The 17,683-nt window shown below is 36.4% G+C and overlaps 1 protein-coding gene across 2 annotated transcripts in view; it reads right to left on the bottom strand.

Annotated features, from left to right (window-relative positions):
- Positions 1–3,278: 3,278 nt before the first annotated feature.
- The window catches only part of GTF2A2 (general transcription factor IIA subunit 2), a 30,565-nt gene continuing 16,160 nt past the window's right edge, over positions 3,279–17,683 (bottom strand). Inside the window, exons 3-6 of one of the 2 annotated variants that reach the window (XM_060095273.1) lie at positions 11,013–11,133; positions 9,995–10,099; positions 6,409–6,535; positions 3,279–3,886 (exon numbers count right to left, since the gene is read on the bottom strand). In XM_060095273.1, coding sequence (XP_059951256.1) covers positions 3,861–3,886; positions 6,409–6,535; positions 9,995–10,099; positions 11,013–11,084 — 330 coding nt within the window. In that variant the 5' untranslated portion in view covers positions 11,085–11,133 and the 3' untranslated portion in view covers positions 3,279–3,860. The remainder of the gene's footprint in view (positions 3,887–6,408; positions 6,536–9,994; positions 10,100–11,012; positions 11,134–17,683) is intronic. The other variant, XM_060095272.1, reaches the window with a different exon arrangement.

Genomic DNA, 17,683 nt, shown 5'->3' with positions numbered 1-17,683 from the left:
CTTTTCTCCACATCTTCACCAATGTTTGTTGTTTTTTGACAGTAGCCATTCTAACAGGTGTAAGGTGATGTCTTACTGTGGTTTTGATTTGCATTTCCCTGGTTAATGATGAGCATAGTTTCATGTACCTGTTGGCTGTACTTATGTCTTCTTTGGGAAAATGTCTATTCAGAATTGTCTTTTGGCTATTGTCTGAATTCTTTATATTTTGGATATAAATCTATCAGGTATATAATTTGCAAATATTTTCTCCTATTCTGTAGGCTGCCTGCTCATTTTATTGATGGTTTCCTTTGCTGTGCAGAGCAGCTTTTTAGTTTGATGTAGTTCCACTTAATTTTACTTTTGTTACCTTCGCTTTTGGTATCAAATACAAAAAAATCACGGCCAAGACTGATGTCAGGGAGCTTTACACATGTTTTCTTCCAGTTTTATGGCTTCAGGTCTTAGGTTCAAGTCTTTAGTCCATTTTGGTTAATTTTTTGTGTGTAGTGTAAGAGAGTGGTCCAGTTTTCCCAACACCATTTATGCACAAGACTGTCCTTTCCCCATTGTACATTCTTGCCTCCTTTGTCATAAATTAATTGACCATATATGTGTGGGTTTATTTCTGGGCTCTCTGTTCTGTTCCAATGATCTATGTGTCTGTTTTTATGCCAATATTATCATGCTGTTTTGATTACTACAGATTTGTAATAGTCAGAAAGCAGGGAGCGTGATGCCTTCAGCTTTGTTCTTGCTTTGGCTATTCAAGGTGTTTTGTGGCTCACTTTGGTAAACAGAATGCGTAAAAGCAGAGGAAGAAAGTATCAGAGAATAAGAGTTGGGACATTCACGAGAGAATACTGTTGACAGTTTTCTTGCACAAATGCTCTCTTAAACTAACGCTGCTAAATCCTTTGCTGTATGTTGCAAAGTTCTTATACCTCTTACAAGGTAGAATGCCTTGCCCCAAACCCCAAGCACATTCTATCTACCTATGTACTAGAAAACTAAGATTCTATTATTACTACAGCATATAAAAAATAGCTAGATGAATTTTCACCAAATTAGGGGGCATTTTTAGAATGGATCGACAAAACAAATGTTGCAAATTCTTATGGAGAATTTGCACTTTCCCTTACCATGCATTGTTTTGTTTGATTCCAAATTTTATAACTATGCTACAAATAATTGCTTCTCCAGTTGAGTGAAAACACACACATACATTCCAATATATGTACATATTTTACATATTTTACTATTAGTGATTCAACTATGACCCACTCAAAACTGACGATAACGTACCTTGACACTAGGATTGATGTCTACCAAGAGAGAAAAATACTTTTTTTCCCCTTAACATCAGCTGAAGACAGATCACTATAAACAAACCAAACAATGACCAGTCAGGCATTAGACCCAAAGAAGCTATTCTTTGTCCACTATTTGGGTGTTAAAGTAGTACTCAGTAATACATTGAGACAGGACCAACTAACTGTAAGTTACCATACAAAGCCCAGATTTTATTTAGTTCTACTAATAGATGAATTAATGGACTTTTTTTCTTCTTCCACATTAACAGGCAAGTAAGCTTATTATCACTGAGTCTGTGGCCAGGTGGGAGAGCTTACACTAAAGTGGTGTAAGCTCTGGCCGTGTCTCTTCTGTAATTTCCAGTGAAGTCTGAGTACTGCTGTGGGAAAGATTAGAACACCTATATCACTATGCAAATGTTAGCCATGTGTATACAACTAATTAGAACTGAGAGGCGGAAATGTCAGGCTATGACTTCTGTACTCCTGCCCAGGCGAAAAGAGAGGTGTGTATGTGGTGGCTGTCCTAAGTACAAGAATTGGTTTCAACTGGTGGAATGTGGTATAATCCCTAGGATTTACACCTAGGTACACTATAAACCCTAGGTATTCCACACCAGTTACCTGGATGAATACGAGTGAGTACTGAGAGTGATGTAAGTTCTTCCTGTCCTTTGCTGTGTTTTCTCATGACTCCTTTGTTAAGAGCTCACAAGGGAAGAGCTCAATATGGGTTGTACTCAGATACAAGTGGGTTTAAGTTTTGAATGATGGATAGGATCTTGATTCTGAAAGGTAAGTCATGAGAAATGAAGGAAACAGCATAACCAAGACAAAAGAGAAATCTGAGATCTGACTTGTTTCTTTCTCAAATTGAACTGGAGCAGATTATGTGCTCATTGGTAGGGAAGGTCAGGAAAAGAACACTGGAAAAGATTGTGCAGAATGGGCTACAAGGATGAAAGTTAGTTTTAATTTAAGAATCAAGGACTACACTGACGTGCTGAGGTAATACTAGGAGCACGAAGGCATTACTCCAATTAATAGGTCATGGCAGTCAACCATTTCCTGTAAGAAACTCATCATCTAGGTCAACGTTACTTTTGTATGTTTGAAAGCACAATCTAGTGACATCATTTATAGGATTTAAAATCCCCCAAAGTATACACCTCCAGCCCTATACTTTTCTTAATATCTCAGAGACAGTTAATAACATGAAAAAAGTTTAAACCATAATTTACTCTTTAAGAAACAGAAATTTCTACAACCATTGTAAGTTTACTATCAACATAACCTGTCTCCTAACCATTATGTTGAACCTCCAAAATAAAAAGGTATTGATCTTGACTCACTGCAATTAAGAAAAATCCTAATTATGTAACCTTTGGTAATTAAGCTTCTAAATCTGTAAAAGGGGAACAAAGTTTTTCCAGGGCTGTTGTGAGGATTATCTAGAAGAATATATGTAACACAGTACTGATAATGAAGTTAGTGATGTTGGCCATTATCTTACATAGATCAGACCTGAGCACTGATTACTTAGAAATGATGAAACCTATTATATAACATACTTCTACAACTAAAAAATAGGGGGACAGTGTGCAATATAAAGATCTTTTTTAGTACTTTAATAGGTTTATGAAAAGCTATTTTGCTGACGATTACTGCCAACTCTATTATCTCTCAGCAGAGTGAGAGTGAAAGGACGGCTTCACATTGAAAAGGGTGGAACTGGGAATGACCACAGGATGGGGCTGTAAAAGCCTACTTCTACTAAATGATAAACATTCTCCCTCTGTGACATTTTAGAAATGCCACTTTCTTCATCATATATTCCTAGATTGACAAAAAACTTTTTCCTTCAAGTACACAAAGATATGGGATACATTTAATAGGACTTTTTATTGAAAGTCTAATAACTGGTAAGATGTAGAATATTCTAAAAATGAAACCTGACTGATATGGACAATTTAAGAAATAATTTACATGTAAAGACTATTTTGTTGTTTAATTTTTCCTAGTTGAGTTCTACTTAGATTTTGCACACCAATAATTACCCTTGGTTTTGTACTTAAAAAATTTTTTTTGTATGGAAAGTTCCAGTCTGGAATTTTGGTCTTGCCCCTGCTAATGCTTTCATCAGCTAAACTAACAAACAATTGATAAAAACTAACTTTACTGAAATGAATGCATTTTCTAATTTCCTTTGCAAGGAACACGGTGCTCTTTCAAAATCCTTATCTAATATCTCCATATTGCTTAGTAGCTCTAGCAGTTATTACTCACGTTGAGTTTTAAAATGAATTTATTAAAGAATGGTCTTAGGAAGGCCACAATGTTTGATTTGTCATTAAAAAAAAGTTCTGTTTCTTCATGCTGTATAACAAGGTAATTTAACAAGGTACAGAAGTATAAGCTTCTTTCTACTGGAATTCTCTGATAGTACGGCACAGTGTAGTCATTTCTGCAATGCTAGAATAAATTAAAAAAAAGTCTCTTCTATGCTTCTCTTCAAAAAGTGATGAACAATAACAGGATGGCATTAAAAAGCCATTTTTTTCCTATTCATTCTGTAGTATTGGAGCCAGTATCTAGGAAACAGAGGAGAGAAACAGTAAATTCAAGCAGCAACTTAAATATGTTGAGAAAATCTTTCTTTCAAAAGTAAAACAGGAACTAACAGTGGTGAAGAAGGGGAGACAAGGGTGGAAAGGAAAAGCTGACCACAGTAATATCTTGTGCATGTAAATGTCTTTTTACCTCTGCCTTAAAAGGAAAGTTAACACTTAGTCTCCATATTTATGTTAAGAAAAATCAAGTTATACTATATTTGGTTCATATAGCTGCTATACTTTTTTTCAAGTTCTCTACTGTCCAAAAATTTAAAACTGCAGAGGACTATAACACAGAATTGTTTTAATTCCTGGCAAGAAAAAGACCCAAATTCTAGCCACTATCAATCACTTCCTCTGCTTCTCTATTTGGAATTGAACTTTATTTCAGAAAGCTGGCTTTTAGAAGAAATGGGCTTATTTCACAGTAGTACTGCATTTATCTGGTTACTAAGGAATGGTATTAATTATTACTTAAGCTTCTACCTCTAAATGCCACGACTATTTATATTTTAATGATTGATTGTATTATTTTCTGCTGACACAGAGTGCATGGAACACAATCTTAGCTTTCCTTGAATACTCAACAGTCTTTTCTTTGAAGAACAATTACTGTACTGTGCTGTAAGTGGGGCAAGTTCCTCAGAAGCCACTGCAGTAGGTAAGGCTGATTTGTATTTTATATACACTGAAGTTTGAAAAAAAAACAGATAATCTTATATCTTTAAGAAGCAAGAGAAATACACTCTAAGGACTACCTATAAGGAAAATACATATGTTTACATGGACTCTTCGATTTTATTAAGTTTGCTCAGGGGCCTTCACTGACTTTTTGGTTCTTAGCTATGTTTCAAATGATTGATTGACACTCTACTAGTCTACATCTGTGCTGTCCAATGTGGTAGCTACTGGCTAACCACATGTGGCTATTTAAAGTTAAGAAAATTAAATAAAAATTAAAACATTAAACTTCTCAGTTGCCCTAATCCATTTCAAGTGCTTAACAGTCAGATGTGGCTATTGGAGAGTACAGACAGGAAACATTTCCATCAGCATGCAAGTTTTATGAACAGTACTGATCCATAGCATTAACTCATTTTGATAGTGGTCTAGAAATTATACATCAATGCTCAAATTCTTTAGTCTAGTAAAAATATGAAAACCTAAGGGTTATAAGGGTACTATTAGCCTAAATTATAAGAAAAACATGAAAAAAAGTATACATTATCTGACATACAGAAATGTTATCCAGGAACTATAAAATTATAAACATAGATTTTTTTTGTTGTTACAGCAAAGAACAAAGTTATTTGGTAGTTATATAAAAAAGTCATCTTAAAGTTCTTAGAATGGTTATCCCTAGTTAACCTTCCGAAATGTATGAACCACTGTAACATTACTAGTTTCAGACACTCTGACATCTGGAGATGATTTCTTTAAAAAGGGATAAAGGTATATAATTTTAGGCAGCTATCAAAAATCAGGTTTAAGAGAACAGTTAATGACTTATGTGTGGAAAATGATATATTTGCAAATGAGTACATGCATACATATATTACTGTAAAGATATGTAGAAATAAAGACTAGAAGGTTATACATTAAAATATTAAGTGATATGTTATCTCCAGATGATGTTACAAATGACATTTTTCTTCTGTGTGGTTTTCTGTCTTTATATCTTTTCAGTGATAGGGCATTTCTTTGAAACCCAAAACATAAAAACCTAACCTACAACCTGAGAAACGTAGGGTACTGCTTTCTACATTTCTCTTGTTTTTCAAAATTCCCCTTCTTGGAAAGTGACAGTATTCTCTATTTCATTTCAGGAATAGCTGCTTTAAACACAAACTGTTCAGATTACAAAATAAAAGTAAGTATATTTCAAATACAATTTATATATTTAAAATTCAATTAGCAAAAAGAAAATATTCATGAAACAGAAAGCAGAGATGTATAGGTTTTGAAACATTTAAGGACCTGAAGAAGTTCCTAGGTCTGCTGTAAAAATATCTGCATGTAACAGACCAGAGAACTAGATATTTACCATTATGACTGATAAGGCTCTTATGGTTATTTAAAGTCTTTTAAATAATCATTTTTAAAATATAAAATGTATAGGTATCCAACAAAACAGAAACCATTGGATAAATTGCTGAAATTAAACACTTCCTTAAAGAAAAAGAAAAGCTTTAGAAACACTTCAAATCTGCAACTGAAATAGGGAAGAAAAGCTTATCAATATGCTTCCCCCCTGCCCCCGCACACAAAGTCAACCTGTGGAAGTAGTCTATGTGTCATATGAAATGTTTATACCTGAAGTTAGTAAGAGGACTATGTGAGATCTGGAATCCAGAATCTAGCTGAGAAAGAAGCCTGGTCTCTATCTGGGAGTGGATCACTGGGCATTTTCTCCCTTAATTTCATATGAAAATTTTTTAAAGACTCATGAAAACAAGATTTCAAGTATCTTTGCTTTCACAGTAATAAGGGCAAACACTTACTTTTACCATCACAGGCTACAATTTTCACTTTATCCACTTTAATAAGTTCTGTCACCTCTCTGAATTCAACATCATTCAATACAAAAGTCCACACATTATCGCAGAATCTGTATGTATTTAGAGAGCCCTTTAAAACAAAACATTTAGACAAACCATGAAAAGTCATTTTTCCCCCCTCACATTTTTCTCCAGACAATTTAAGAAAACCTAGCTACAAGTACATAATTCTCAAAATAGGATGAAAATTAAGGAAAATCTTAGGCAATCAATCTTAAGTGTTAATCATACTATCACTTAAAGAAAAAATTCTAGATAAATTTGCTAAGGGAAGAGTTAAAAAATATTTTAGTTAGCAGACTATTTTCAGCACTGGAAAAGCCTGAAATTACTTACCTGAAATCTGAAGAAAAACTGAATGGAAATTTGAATCTGTATTTCTACTGCCCTCATGTGGCTAAATTATGAAAATTCATTTGAATTTTTTATATGACTACTTTTTAAAAGCAACAGATTTTATTGTGTATGTTGGTTCTCTGAATTTGTACAAAAGCAGGGAATTCCTAGAAACATTAATTTTCATCCTGTGACTTAGCTCAGATGAGTTACTGTATTAGCCACTAAAATTACAACATTATTGTCCTGTGCAACTGACATTCTTCTAATTAATACATATTTCTCCTAAAAAAATTTTATCTGAACATTAAAAGGAACTTTTTGAAAAGTGTGATGTGTGATGAAGGTGAAAGGGTGGACACTAACAGAATATAATCAAAACCTGAGAGATATACATGTACAAGTATTTACATATGAAATTTAGTATTCAATGAGACATTTATATGCCTTCAGAAAAAAAATTCAGCACAAAACTGTTCCCTGCAGTGTTACTTGTAATATCAAAAATTGAGTTCTCATTAATGGCTTAAGTTATAATGATTAGGGATATTATAATGGCTATGAATGAATAAATTTCATAAATATGAATAAATACTATTTGTTAGACTATACTAGGCACTAAGGATAGATACAATGGTAAGCAATACACATATGATCCCTGCCATCCAAGAAGCTTAGGTTAGCAGGGGAGATCACTAAAACAAGTAAATACATAGTGTAACAGTGCTATGAAAGATTGTTACTGGGTACAATGGGAGTACAGTAGAGGCATCCAAGGGTACAGGAGATAGGACAGAGAAAGCTTGAGTCCCAAAGAATGAAAAAGAGTCAAGGGAAAGGTGGGACAGCAGAAAGGAAGACAAACACTTGGAATGGGATAGTAAGTTCCTGAAAGGAGAATATGACAGGAGGTCCTAAGGTGAAAGAGATCATGGAGAACCTTGGGAAAGCTTTTCCCTATTGTGAGGGCATTAGGACGTCAATGAAGGATTTCAAGCAGAGGAGTAACATGATGAGATCTGCATTTTGCATTTTTGGTGATAACATGAACAGACTAGAGGGGAGTCTGACTGGAGGAAGGAGAGAAGCTGAGAAGCCGATAGCTTTTAGCTGGCTGAATCAGACAGCTGAAAGTGGCTGGGCAATAGCAGAGGCAAGGGGGTCGAGGGAAGTGGAGAGATTTTAAAAGGTAGATCTGTCAACGCTTGATAACCAACTGGATACGGTCGGGTGGGGAAGAGAGAAATCTTTGTTATTCCCAAGTTTCTGGCTTGTGTAACAACGCATTCATAGAAAAAACTGGTTTGGGAGGAAAGTTAAATTTGAGTTTTAGCTACATCTTACCATATCCAGTAAGCAGCTGGAGTCTAGAAGCAAGCATGGGAGCATATCAATTCTAAAGCCAAGGACTGGATGAGATCATTCAAGGAGAATATGTGGAGCCCTAGATAACCCTTAAGGAAAACCAGCAATTAAGTGATACAAAGTAGCCTGAGAGAGGAGCCAGAGAATAGGAAAAAAAAAGCCAAAATAGTATGATTTCAAGGGAAGTATGGGTTTCAAGAGACTAATCAATAGTTATCACTAATTATGCATTAGATTTAGCAATAAATAACTTGCCAAGAGAAGTTTCAGTGGAGAGGTGGGAGTAATGCATAGAAAATCACTCAGGACATATTAAGTAAAAAGATGCAGAGTTGTAAATGTAAAAAAAAAATTTGTTTAATTAGATCTGTTCCTTTGACTACAGCTTGAGCCATTGGAAGGCTGAACAACCAAATGCCAACCTCAATGTTCATTTCTGGCTTGTGTGTAATCAATGATCCTATAAGTGTGTAGGTTACTGTCATATCCAGTTGGTGGCAGATGTGTCAATAATTTGAACCAGGCAAGTCACTGCTATTTATGATTAGCACGTGAACATTCAAATATGCTGAAATTCTGTTCTTTATATTAAAAATTTCCTTCTATATGATAACATGTGGCTAAACTATCTTTAATGCACCTCTAATAAATACATATATTTTTTACATATATCTACTGAATAACACTTTTTTAATTTACCTTTAGCTAAAGAGATCCAAACTAGAAACCTACAATAATACAACTAGAAGACCACTCGGGCCTTGTGAACCCTACAACTCTGATAAGTAGTCAAACAAATTTTCTACATGGGCAAGTATGTATCAACATGGATCAATTTAGAATTAAAGGATCAGATTCTGAATGACAAACCAGGCACATTTGTATGTATGGTTGTACAAAAAGGAAACTTTGCTGGCATTATTACTGTTAAAAATTCAAGAATCCACTGATAAAATTTTATAAAGACATGTTTTACTCCAGATCATTGTTAGGCATGTGAAACTGATGTGACTTATTTATATGAATATAAAATACATGCAGATTTTACCCCTTCACTAAAATAAGTCAAATGGGGCCTGTCTTCTTTTGCCGTGTATACCCAATAGCCAGAACAATGCCTCGTATTTAATAGGCATTGAAATGTTCGTTGAATAAATGATAATTTTCTTTTGTGCTTTTCATCACAAACTAAAACCAAAAACCCCAAACACTGATGTTCTCTTAAATGCAAATTAACATCTATATTCTTTTCATTTGTTGATTTTCATATCTTTTAATCTGAATTTGCCATCCAATTGAGAAAGACAGTTTTGTTCAGTTTGGGATTACTGTTCAAAGTACAAATGATTCAAATGAGATCAAGCTACCAGAAGAGACCATTATCTGCCAACAGGTCAGGTCTTTATAAGCCATGTTATCTAAGAGTAGGTGGGAGGCAATGTGAAGTTTCTAGAAATAACTCTGAGCTTCCCTGGTCAGAGTTTAAAAAACATAACTGATCCTTAGAGATTACTCTCACTTACCTTCAATCTTGCAGGTAATGTTTCAGACATTTGAAATCTCAGTAACTCTTTAGGGAAGGTAGCCAAACATACATAGGCTGATTTGTGAAACAACAGAACAAGAATCTAAAAACAACTCTATATCTCACATTAAGTGGATGAACTTAGTATACAGATTTAAACATCAAGCAGAATTCAGTTATCAAACAAGTTCCAAAGTTTGATTAAGACATGTCTTTTTATGATTAATAAATATGTAGGTGTCCTAAAAAGCACTATTGCTAACAATCATGGTGCAGCTTGTAGATTTAAGAAAATATCCTTACCCTGAAATTGACTCTGTTCCTGACCCTCTGTGCCAACGCTGAATTTATAGCCTTATCAAACTGAAGTAGAACTTGAAGGGCAAGTTGGGGGGTAATCTGTTGAGACTGAGAAAAAATAAAGGTCATGAATCTTCTTAGAGAAGAACATTAAAGAAAAAATAAAACAAAAATACATGAATTATAGGGCTTCCCTGGTGGCACAGTGGTTGAGAATCTGCCTGCCAATGCAGGGACACGGGTTTGGGCCCTGGTCTGGGAAGATCCCACATGCCGCAGAGCAACTAAGCCCGTGAGCCACAACTACTGAGCCTGCGTGTCTGGAGCTTGTGCTCCACAACAAGAGAGGCCGCGACAGTGAGAGGCCTGCGCACCGTGATGAGGCGTGGCCCCCACTCACCACACCTAGAGAAAGCCCTCGCACAGAAATGAAGACCCAACACAGCCAAAAATAAAACAAATTTTTTTTAAAAAGCTAAAAAACCAAAAAATCATGAATTATCATCTAAAATTTAACTGAGGTTAACCAGAGTCTCTAAACTAGAATTCCTTATTCTTTTTTGCCATAACTGACAACTAAGAAGCAAAGCCTGACAATATTTTCTTGCATTATCTTGACACAAACATAATTTTAAAAAGAAAACATGCAGTGATGTTACAACACCAGGACAAAACTTTGTCTATCACTCCTTCACAGTATCTGGAAAGAAGTGTTCGATAAATTGAAGGAACCAAGTTTCTTTTAAATAAAAAACCTGGGACCAATAATACATTAAAAAAAAGTCTAATCTTATATATGAAAATAAATGGAAATATATAATATGTTCTTGGATGAGAGGTTTACATAAAAAGGTTAATTTTCCTAAAATTAAAATATAAATTCAAAATTCTAATTTAAATCTCAAGACTTGTATTAACTTATCCAAAGTTATCTTAAAGCTACGTAGACTATGCCATTCTCATGAGAACAAGAATTACTATAGATCCATCTAAATAAAAATGTTGATTTTTAGTCCCTCACCTGTATAAGCTCATCGAGGCTCTCCTGAAGACTGTTTCCCAAAGTGGTATTTCTGTACAACTGATATGCCATGGCTTAGGAAGGAGAAATTCTTCTTCTTATTCAGGCTTGCATTGATATCCTAAAAATTTAATATGAAACTATTAAAAAAATTATAAATTACATATGTAACATAGTCTACTTCATATTTTCTAATATATACTATTAGCATACTACATAATAACTGAGGAATTGCAAGGAATAGTTAAAAATAGTTTTTCTATTTATTTTTTCTATTATTTTGACGTAGGCATTTATACTCCTTTGTACAAAGTATAGATATATATATTAAAATATACATCTTTACCATTTCTTTCAAATATCTACCTTTTGACCTAGTCTAGAATTTACCATGTACCATTCTTTTCTACTTACTGTCAAGTCACTGATCCAATCTTCAGCTCACATTTGAATGCCTTCCCCTTCATTTTCCTGTTCTCTTAAAATTCAGTATTTATAGAGTGCCTACCCAGAAGATAGCACTGTGATAGGTACCATGGAGAGGAAGATAAATAAAGATACACTTCTGACCCTAAAAAATTTATACTTTAGAAAAGGTAACAGACACATAAAAAAGTTAAATAGAGAATAAGAACTGTGATAGAGATTATATACAGTTATTATGGAGGCTGCCTGTGGACTGAATGAGTTGGCTCATCACAAAAGCTTCCTGATTCTTCAAGCTAGACTTTAGGCCAAGCAAAGGAAGAAAGTCATCTTAGGCTGAAAAAATAAATAGAATGAGTAAAGCCATAGAAGGATGAAATAATACAGTCCATAGACAGAACTATAAATTGTTCCATATTAAGGTATAGGTATGAATAGGAAGTGGTAGGAGATGAGGCTGAAAAAGATGACATGGATGGATTTGTCAGGAGAGGTGCCAGGATTTTATAATGCAGGTAATGGGGAGCCCCTGAAGCTTTCTAGACAGGAAAGGTCAGACAAATGGGCAGCAATGTAAACAATGTACTCAAGTGCAAGATTAGAAAGAGATGAGGGATGAGGGCTCGAAGAGGGTGCCAGTAACATATTCAGCAAATACTGAGCTTTTACTACATGTCATGTATTAGATACCTGACCTCATGGCACTTTCAGTTTAGAGATAGACAGAAGGAGACAGCTGTATTCAGGAGTAAACATCAGGTAAAACTCAGCAAAAATAATAGTTATCAGTCTTCACATTACACACCTTGTGAGCATTTGATACACTTGATCATTTCTGCCTTCTTGAAGTCTTTTCTTTGGCTTCTGGGACCCCACACTCAGTTTTCTCCTCCCACCTCACTGGATAGTACTGTTTCTTGTTTCCTTCTGTTGGTTGCTCCTCAGCAATCTAACTTCTAACTAACTACTTGAGTGCCCCAAGGCTTCTCATGTCTTCTCTATATGGTTTACTCCCTTAGTTACCTCATCTAGGCTTATGGCTTTAAATACGTTCTGTTTATCTGCTGATGACGTGCAAACTTACATTGCCAGTCCTGACCTTTTATATTCCCATGTTGCCATATATAAAACTGCCTACTTGACACTGGATGGAAATATAAAGTGGTAGATCAAATTAGTTACAAACCAAATTCTGGATACTCCTCCAAACCTTTTCTGCCCTAGGTTTGTCCACCTCAATTAACAGTAAATCTAGTCTTCCAGTAAGACGGCCCCAAAACCTTATAGTCAAATTCTCTCACCCTGCGTGCAATCTGTCAGCCAATCCTTTCAGTTCTTCCTTCTGAATATAACCAGAATCCAACAACGTTGACCATCTCCACTGCTAGCACTAAGTCACCATCAATCTGTCACTAAGATTTATGGTGATAGCCAAGTAAGGCGTCTCCTTCTTTCTACCCTTGTCTATCCCACCCCTGCCCCCACAGCAGCCACACTGAGCCTTTTAAAACACAAATAAAATCTCATCACTCATCTGTTCAAAACCTCCCAAGGCAGCATCCTATCTCAGAGTAAAAACCAAGGTCCTCCTAATGGTTTACAAGGCCTGCATGATCTGGCGCCCCCCCCCGCCACCTCTCTGAACTTGACTTCTTCCACCTACTCCGTCATTCACTCTGCTTCAGCCATACTAGTCCCTTGCTCCAATACGGCAAGATGTTCTTGCTTTAGGGCCTTTGCACTGGCTGTTCTTTCTGTTTCAAATGTAATGCGCAGACACCTGCAGGGTTTACCTCTCATCTGATTCAGATCTCTGCTCAGATGTCACTTCATCAGAAATAACTTTTGTGACCAATGTATAAGAACTACCTCCCTTCCCCTTTACACTGCTTTATTTTCATTTATATCACTAATTGAAGCTGACATATATATGCTTATTCTATTTCCATCCACTAAAACAGACGTTCCCTCAAGATAGGACTTATGCTCAGTTATATATTTACTATCTAGAACAATGCCTAGTATGAATTCAGTGAGTATTTGTTAGTGAATAAATAACCTGGTGATATGTCAAAATGCTAATATCAAACTGTACTGCACTTACATGCATTTATAATAGGTTTTCTACTTTACTGAGGAAAGTGAAGCAATGAAAACTTCAACTCTCAAAACTACATCTAGGGCCTCCCTGGTGGCGCAAGTGGTTGAGAGTCCGCCTGCCGATGCAGGGGATACGGGTTCGTGCCCCGGTCTGGGAGGATCCCATATGCCGCGGAGCGGCTGGGCCCGTGAGCCATGGCCGCTGAGCCTGCGCGTCCGGAGCCTGCGCGTCCGGAGCCTGTGCTCCGCAACGGGGGAGGCCACAACAGTGAGAGGCCCGCATACCGCAAAAAAAAAAAAAAAAAAAACCAAAAAAAAACTACATCTAACTACCTACCAATATCTACACCCATATACTCTGCCTGTCACTATAGTCAAACTAGCCATGCTGTTACCTAAATACAATCCTTCTACCTGTGGATCAGGTCCTATCCCCCCTATTACGGACAGGATATTTTTCCAACAATTCAATTATTCCTTCTATCCCTATCAAATTTCCCATCTCTATGGATCCTTCCCATTAGCAAACAAACAGGCAGCTACTTCTCCCATCTTAAAAAAAAGTCTCAACTCGCTTCTCTGGCCAGCTCACTCTATTTCTCTATTCCTCTTTGCAGCAAAAACTCCTGAGTTGTCTGTACTCACTGTCTCTCATTCCTTTTCTCACACTTTCTCTTAAACTCACTCCTTATACAGTTTGGCCTCAAGCACTCAAATGAAACAGATGGTGAAAGTCACCACTGGCAATGCTAAAACTAATAATCCTCAATTCTTAGTTCTCACCAGACTTAATCATTTGACATGGCTGATTACTCCCTCCTCTTTGATAAAGGATCTTGGTTTAGCTTCTGGGACAGTACACTTTTTGGGTTGTTCTCTTAAACTCACTGGTTCATCCTTCTCAATATTGTTTGTTGGTTGAGGCTCTTCTCCCTTAACTCTTAATGTCACAAGACACCTCTGTGGTTCTCTGCTTTCTGTCTACACTTGTTCCTTGGTGATATCGCTTTGTGACATGGTTTTACATACCATTGCTGATGATTCCCAAATTCATATACTAGAACAGAACTTGCCCTGAACTCTCACTCCTGGATCCAACTGCCTACTCAACATCTCTGTGTGTTGTCCTTCCCATCTCAGTTGATTAACGCCATACCTCTATGGGCTTAGGCAAAAACCTTTGAAGTTATTCCCGGCCACCCCTCCCTACCCCCAGTCTGGCCATCTTACCTCCACATCCAATCCCTAGCATAACCTGTAAACTCTACCTTCAATATGGATTCAGAATCCAACCATTTCTCACCATGTCCATTGTTATCACCCTGGTATGTGCCACCATCACCTGTCATTGGGATTCCTGAAATAGCTTCCTAACTGTTTTCCCTACTTCCATGCTTGCCCCCTAGATTCTAATCCCAATTCAGCAGTCAGGTGATCTTTTAAAACAAAGGTTAGAACATATCTCTTCTCTGTGCAAACCTTCAGTCCTTATAATAATCTGGCTACCCATTATCTCACTGACCTCATTTGCCATCTCCCCCTTGTTCTTGCCCTTCTCCAGACAAACTGGCTTCTCCTTGTTTTTCTTAGAACATGACAGACATGTTCCTGCCTATGTAAGCCTTTGTAAAGGCTCTCCTTTTTACCTGGAATGCTCTTCTCCCAGATATCCTCTTGTTTTTCTTAATTCCTTCAAGTATAGCACGTACTTAATGAGGCCTAAACAGACCACCATATTTAAAAGCCCAACTCCCACCTCCACTCTGGAACTGCCCAATCCCCCTCACCCTGCTATGTTTCTTTGATGGCACCATCACCTTCTAACATGTTATATAGTTTCCTTAGTTTATGTTTATTTTCTGCATCCTTCAATAGACTGTACAACCTACCAGGGCAGGGACTTTTGTCTGTTTTTGTTCACTGAAGTAAACCAGGCGCCTAGAACAAACACTACCTGAGACGTAATAGGAGACAATGGAATATTTGTTCAATAAATAAATGAACACAAAAAAATCAGTTAGTAAAATGTATGTGGGTAGCTGAGGGGGGATAAAAAGGGCAAGAAGGGGTCCCAGTAAGAAGATATAAACTTGATAAAGTGAGAGTACAGAATCTTGTGTCCTGCCCATTTAACGAAAGTCTAAGAGTTACCGGAAAATAACTATAAGTTAATAATGAATTATCAGAAAGAAATAATCCTATTTACGATTGCATCAAAAAGAATAAGATACTTAGAAATTAATTTAGCCAAAGAGAAATAAATTTAGCCAAAGAGAGGAAAGACCTGGACATTGAAAACTATAAGACAATGATGAAAGAAACTGAGTATAACACAAATAAACAGAAAAAAATTCCATGCACGTGGACTGGAAGAATCAATATTATTAAAATATCCATACTACCTAAAGCAATCTACAGATTCAACACAATTCCTATCAAAATTCCAATGGCATTTTTCAAACAAATAGAACAAACAGTCCTAAAACATATATGAAACCACAAAGACACCAAAATGCCAAAGCAATCTTGAGAAAGAAGGACAAAGCTCGAGGCATCATGTTTGCTGATATCTAATTCTATTGCAAAGCTATAGTAATCAAAACAGTACATTACTGCCATAAAAACAGATGTATAGATGAATGGAATAGAATAAAGAGCCCAGAAATAAACTTACACATGTACAGTCAAGTAATTAACAACAAAGGAGGTGAGAATGTACAATTGGGAGGGCTTCCCTGATGGTGCAGTGGTTAAGAATCTGCCTGCCAATGCAGGGGAATGGGTTCGAGCCCTGGTCTGGGAAGATCCCACATACCGCAGAGCAACTAAGCCCGTGCGCCACAGCTACTGAGCCTGCGCTCTAGAGCCCCCACGCCACAACTACTGAGCCCATGTGCCGCAACTACTGAAGCCTGTGCGCCTAGAGCCTGTACTCCATAACAAGAGAAGCCACTGCAATGAGAAGCCCACGCACCGCAATGAAAAGTAGCCCCTGCTCACTGCAACTAGAGAAAGACCGCGTGCAGCAACGAAGACCCAACACAGCAAAGGAAGGAAGGAAGGAAGGAAGGAAGGAAGGAAGGAAGGAAGGAAGGAAGGAAGAACAATGGGGAAAGGAGAGTCTCTTCAATAAAGGGTGCTGGGAAAACTGGGCATCCACATGCAAGAAAAAAGACACTGGACCATTATCATACACCATACACAAAACTGAACTCAAAATGGATTAAAGGCTTGAAATGTAAGACCTAATACCATAAACCCCTTAAAACTCCTAGAAGAAAACATAGGTGGTAAGCTCCTTGACACAGGTCTTGGTGATGATTTTTTGAATCTGACACCAAAAGCAAAAGCAATAAAAGCAAAAATAAATAAGTGGGACAGGATCATACTAAAAAGCTTATGCACAGCAAAGGAAACCATAAAAAAAATAGGCTACCTACTGAATGGGGGAAAATATTTGCAAATCATGTATCTCATATGGGCCTGATATCCAAAATGTATAAAGAATACATAAAACTCAATAGCAAAAAAAAATCCAATTAAAAATTGGACAGAACATTTGTAGCAACATGGATGGACCTAGAGATGATCATATTAAGTGAAGTCAGAAAGAGAAAGACAAAATATCATACGATATCACTTACATGTGGAATCTAAAAAAATGATATAAATAAACTTATTTACAAAACAGAAATCAACTCAGACAGAAAACAAACTTATGGTTACCAAAGGAATTGGGGAGGGGAGGGGGCAGGGGATGAATTAGGAGTTTGGGATTAACATATACACAATACTACATATAAAATAGGTAAGCAACAAGGACCTACTGTATAGCAAAGGAAATTATACTCAATATCTTGTTATAACCTATATGGGAAAAGAACTTGAAAAAACATATATTTATATATATGTATAACTGAATCACTTTGTTGTACACTTGAAACTAACACAATGTTGTAAATTAACTATACTTCTATAAAAAAAATTGGGCAAGAGATGTGAAAACTTTTCCAAAGAACATATACAGATGGCCAACAGGTACATGAAAAGCTGCTCAACATCACTAATTATCAGGGAAATGCAAATCAAAACCACAGAGAAATATCACCTCACACCTGGTAAAATAACTATTATCAAAATGACAG

Source organism: Mesoplodon densirostris, chromosome 4, assembly GCF_025265405.1.
Source record: "Mesoplodon densirostris isolate mMesDen1 chromosome 4, mMesDen1 primary haplotype, whole genome shotgun sequence".
NCBI lineage: Eukaryota > Metazoa > Chordata > Mammalia > Artiodactyla > Ziphiidae > Mesoplodon > Mesoplodon densirostris.
Note: the sequence above shows the minus strand (reverse complement) of the source record. Positions and strands in the feature narration are given on the sequence as shown.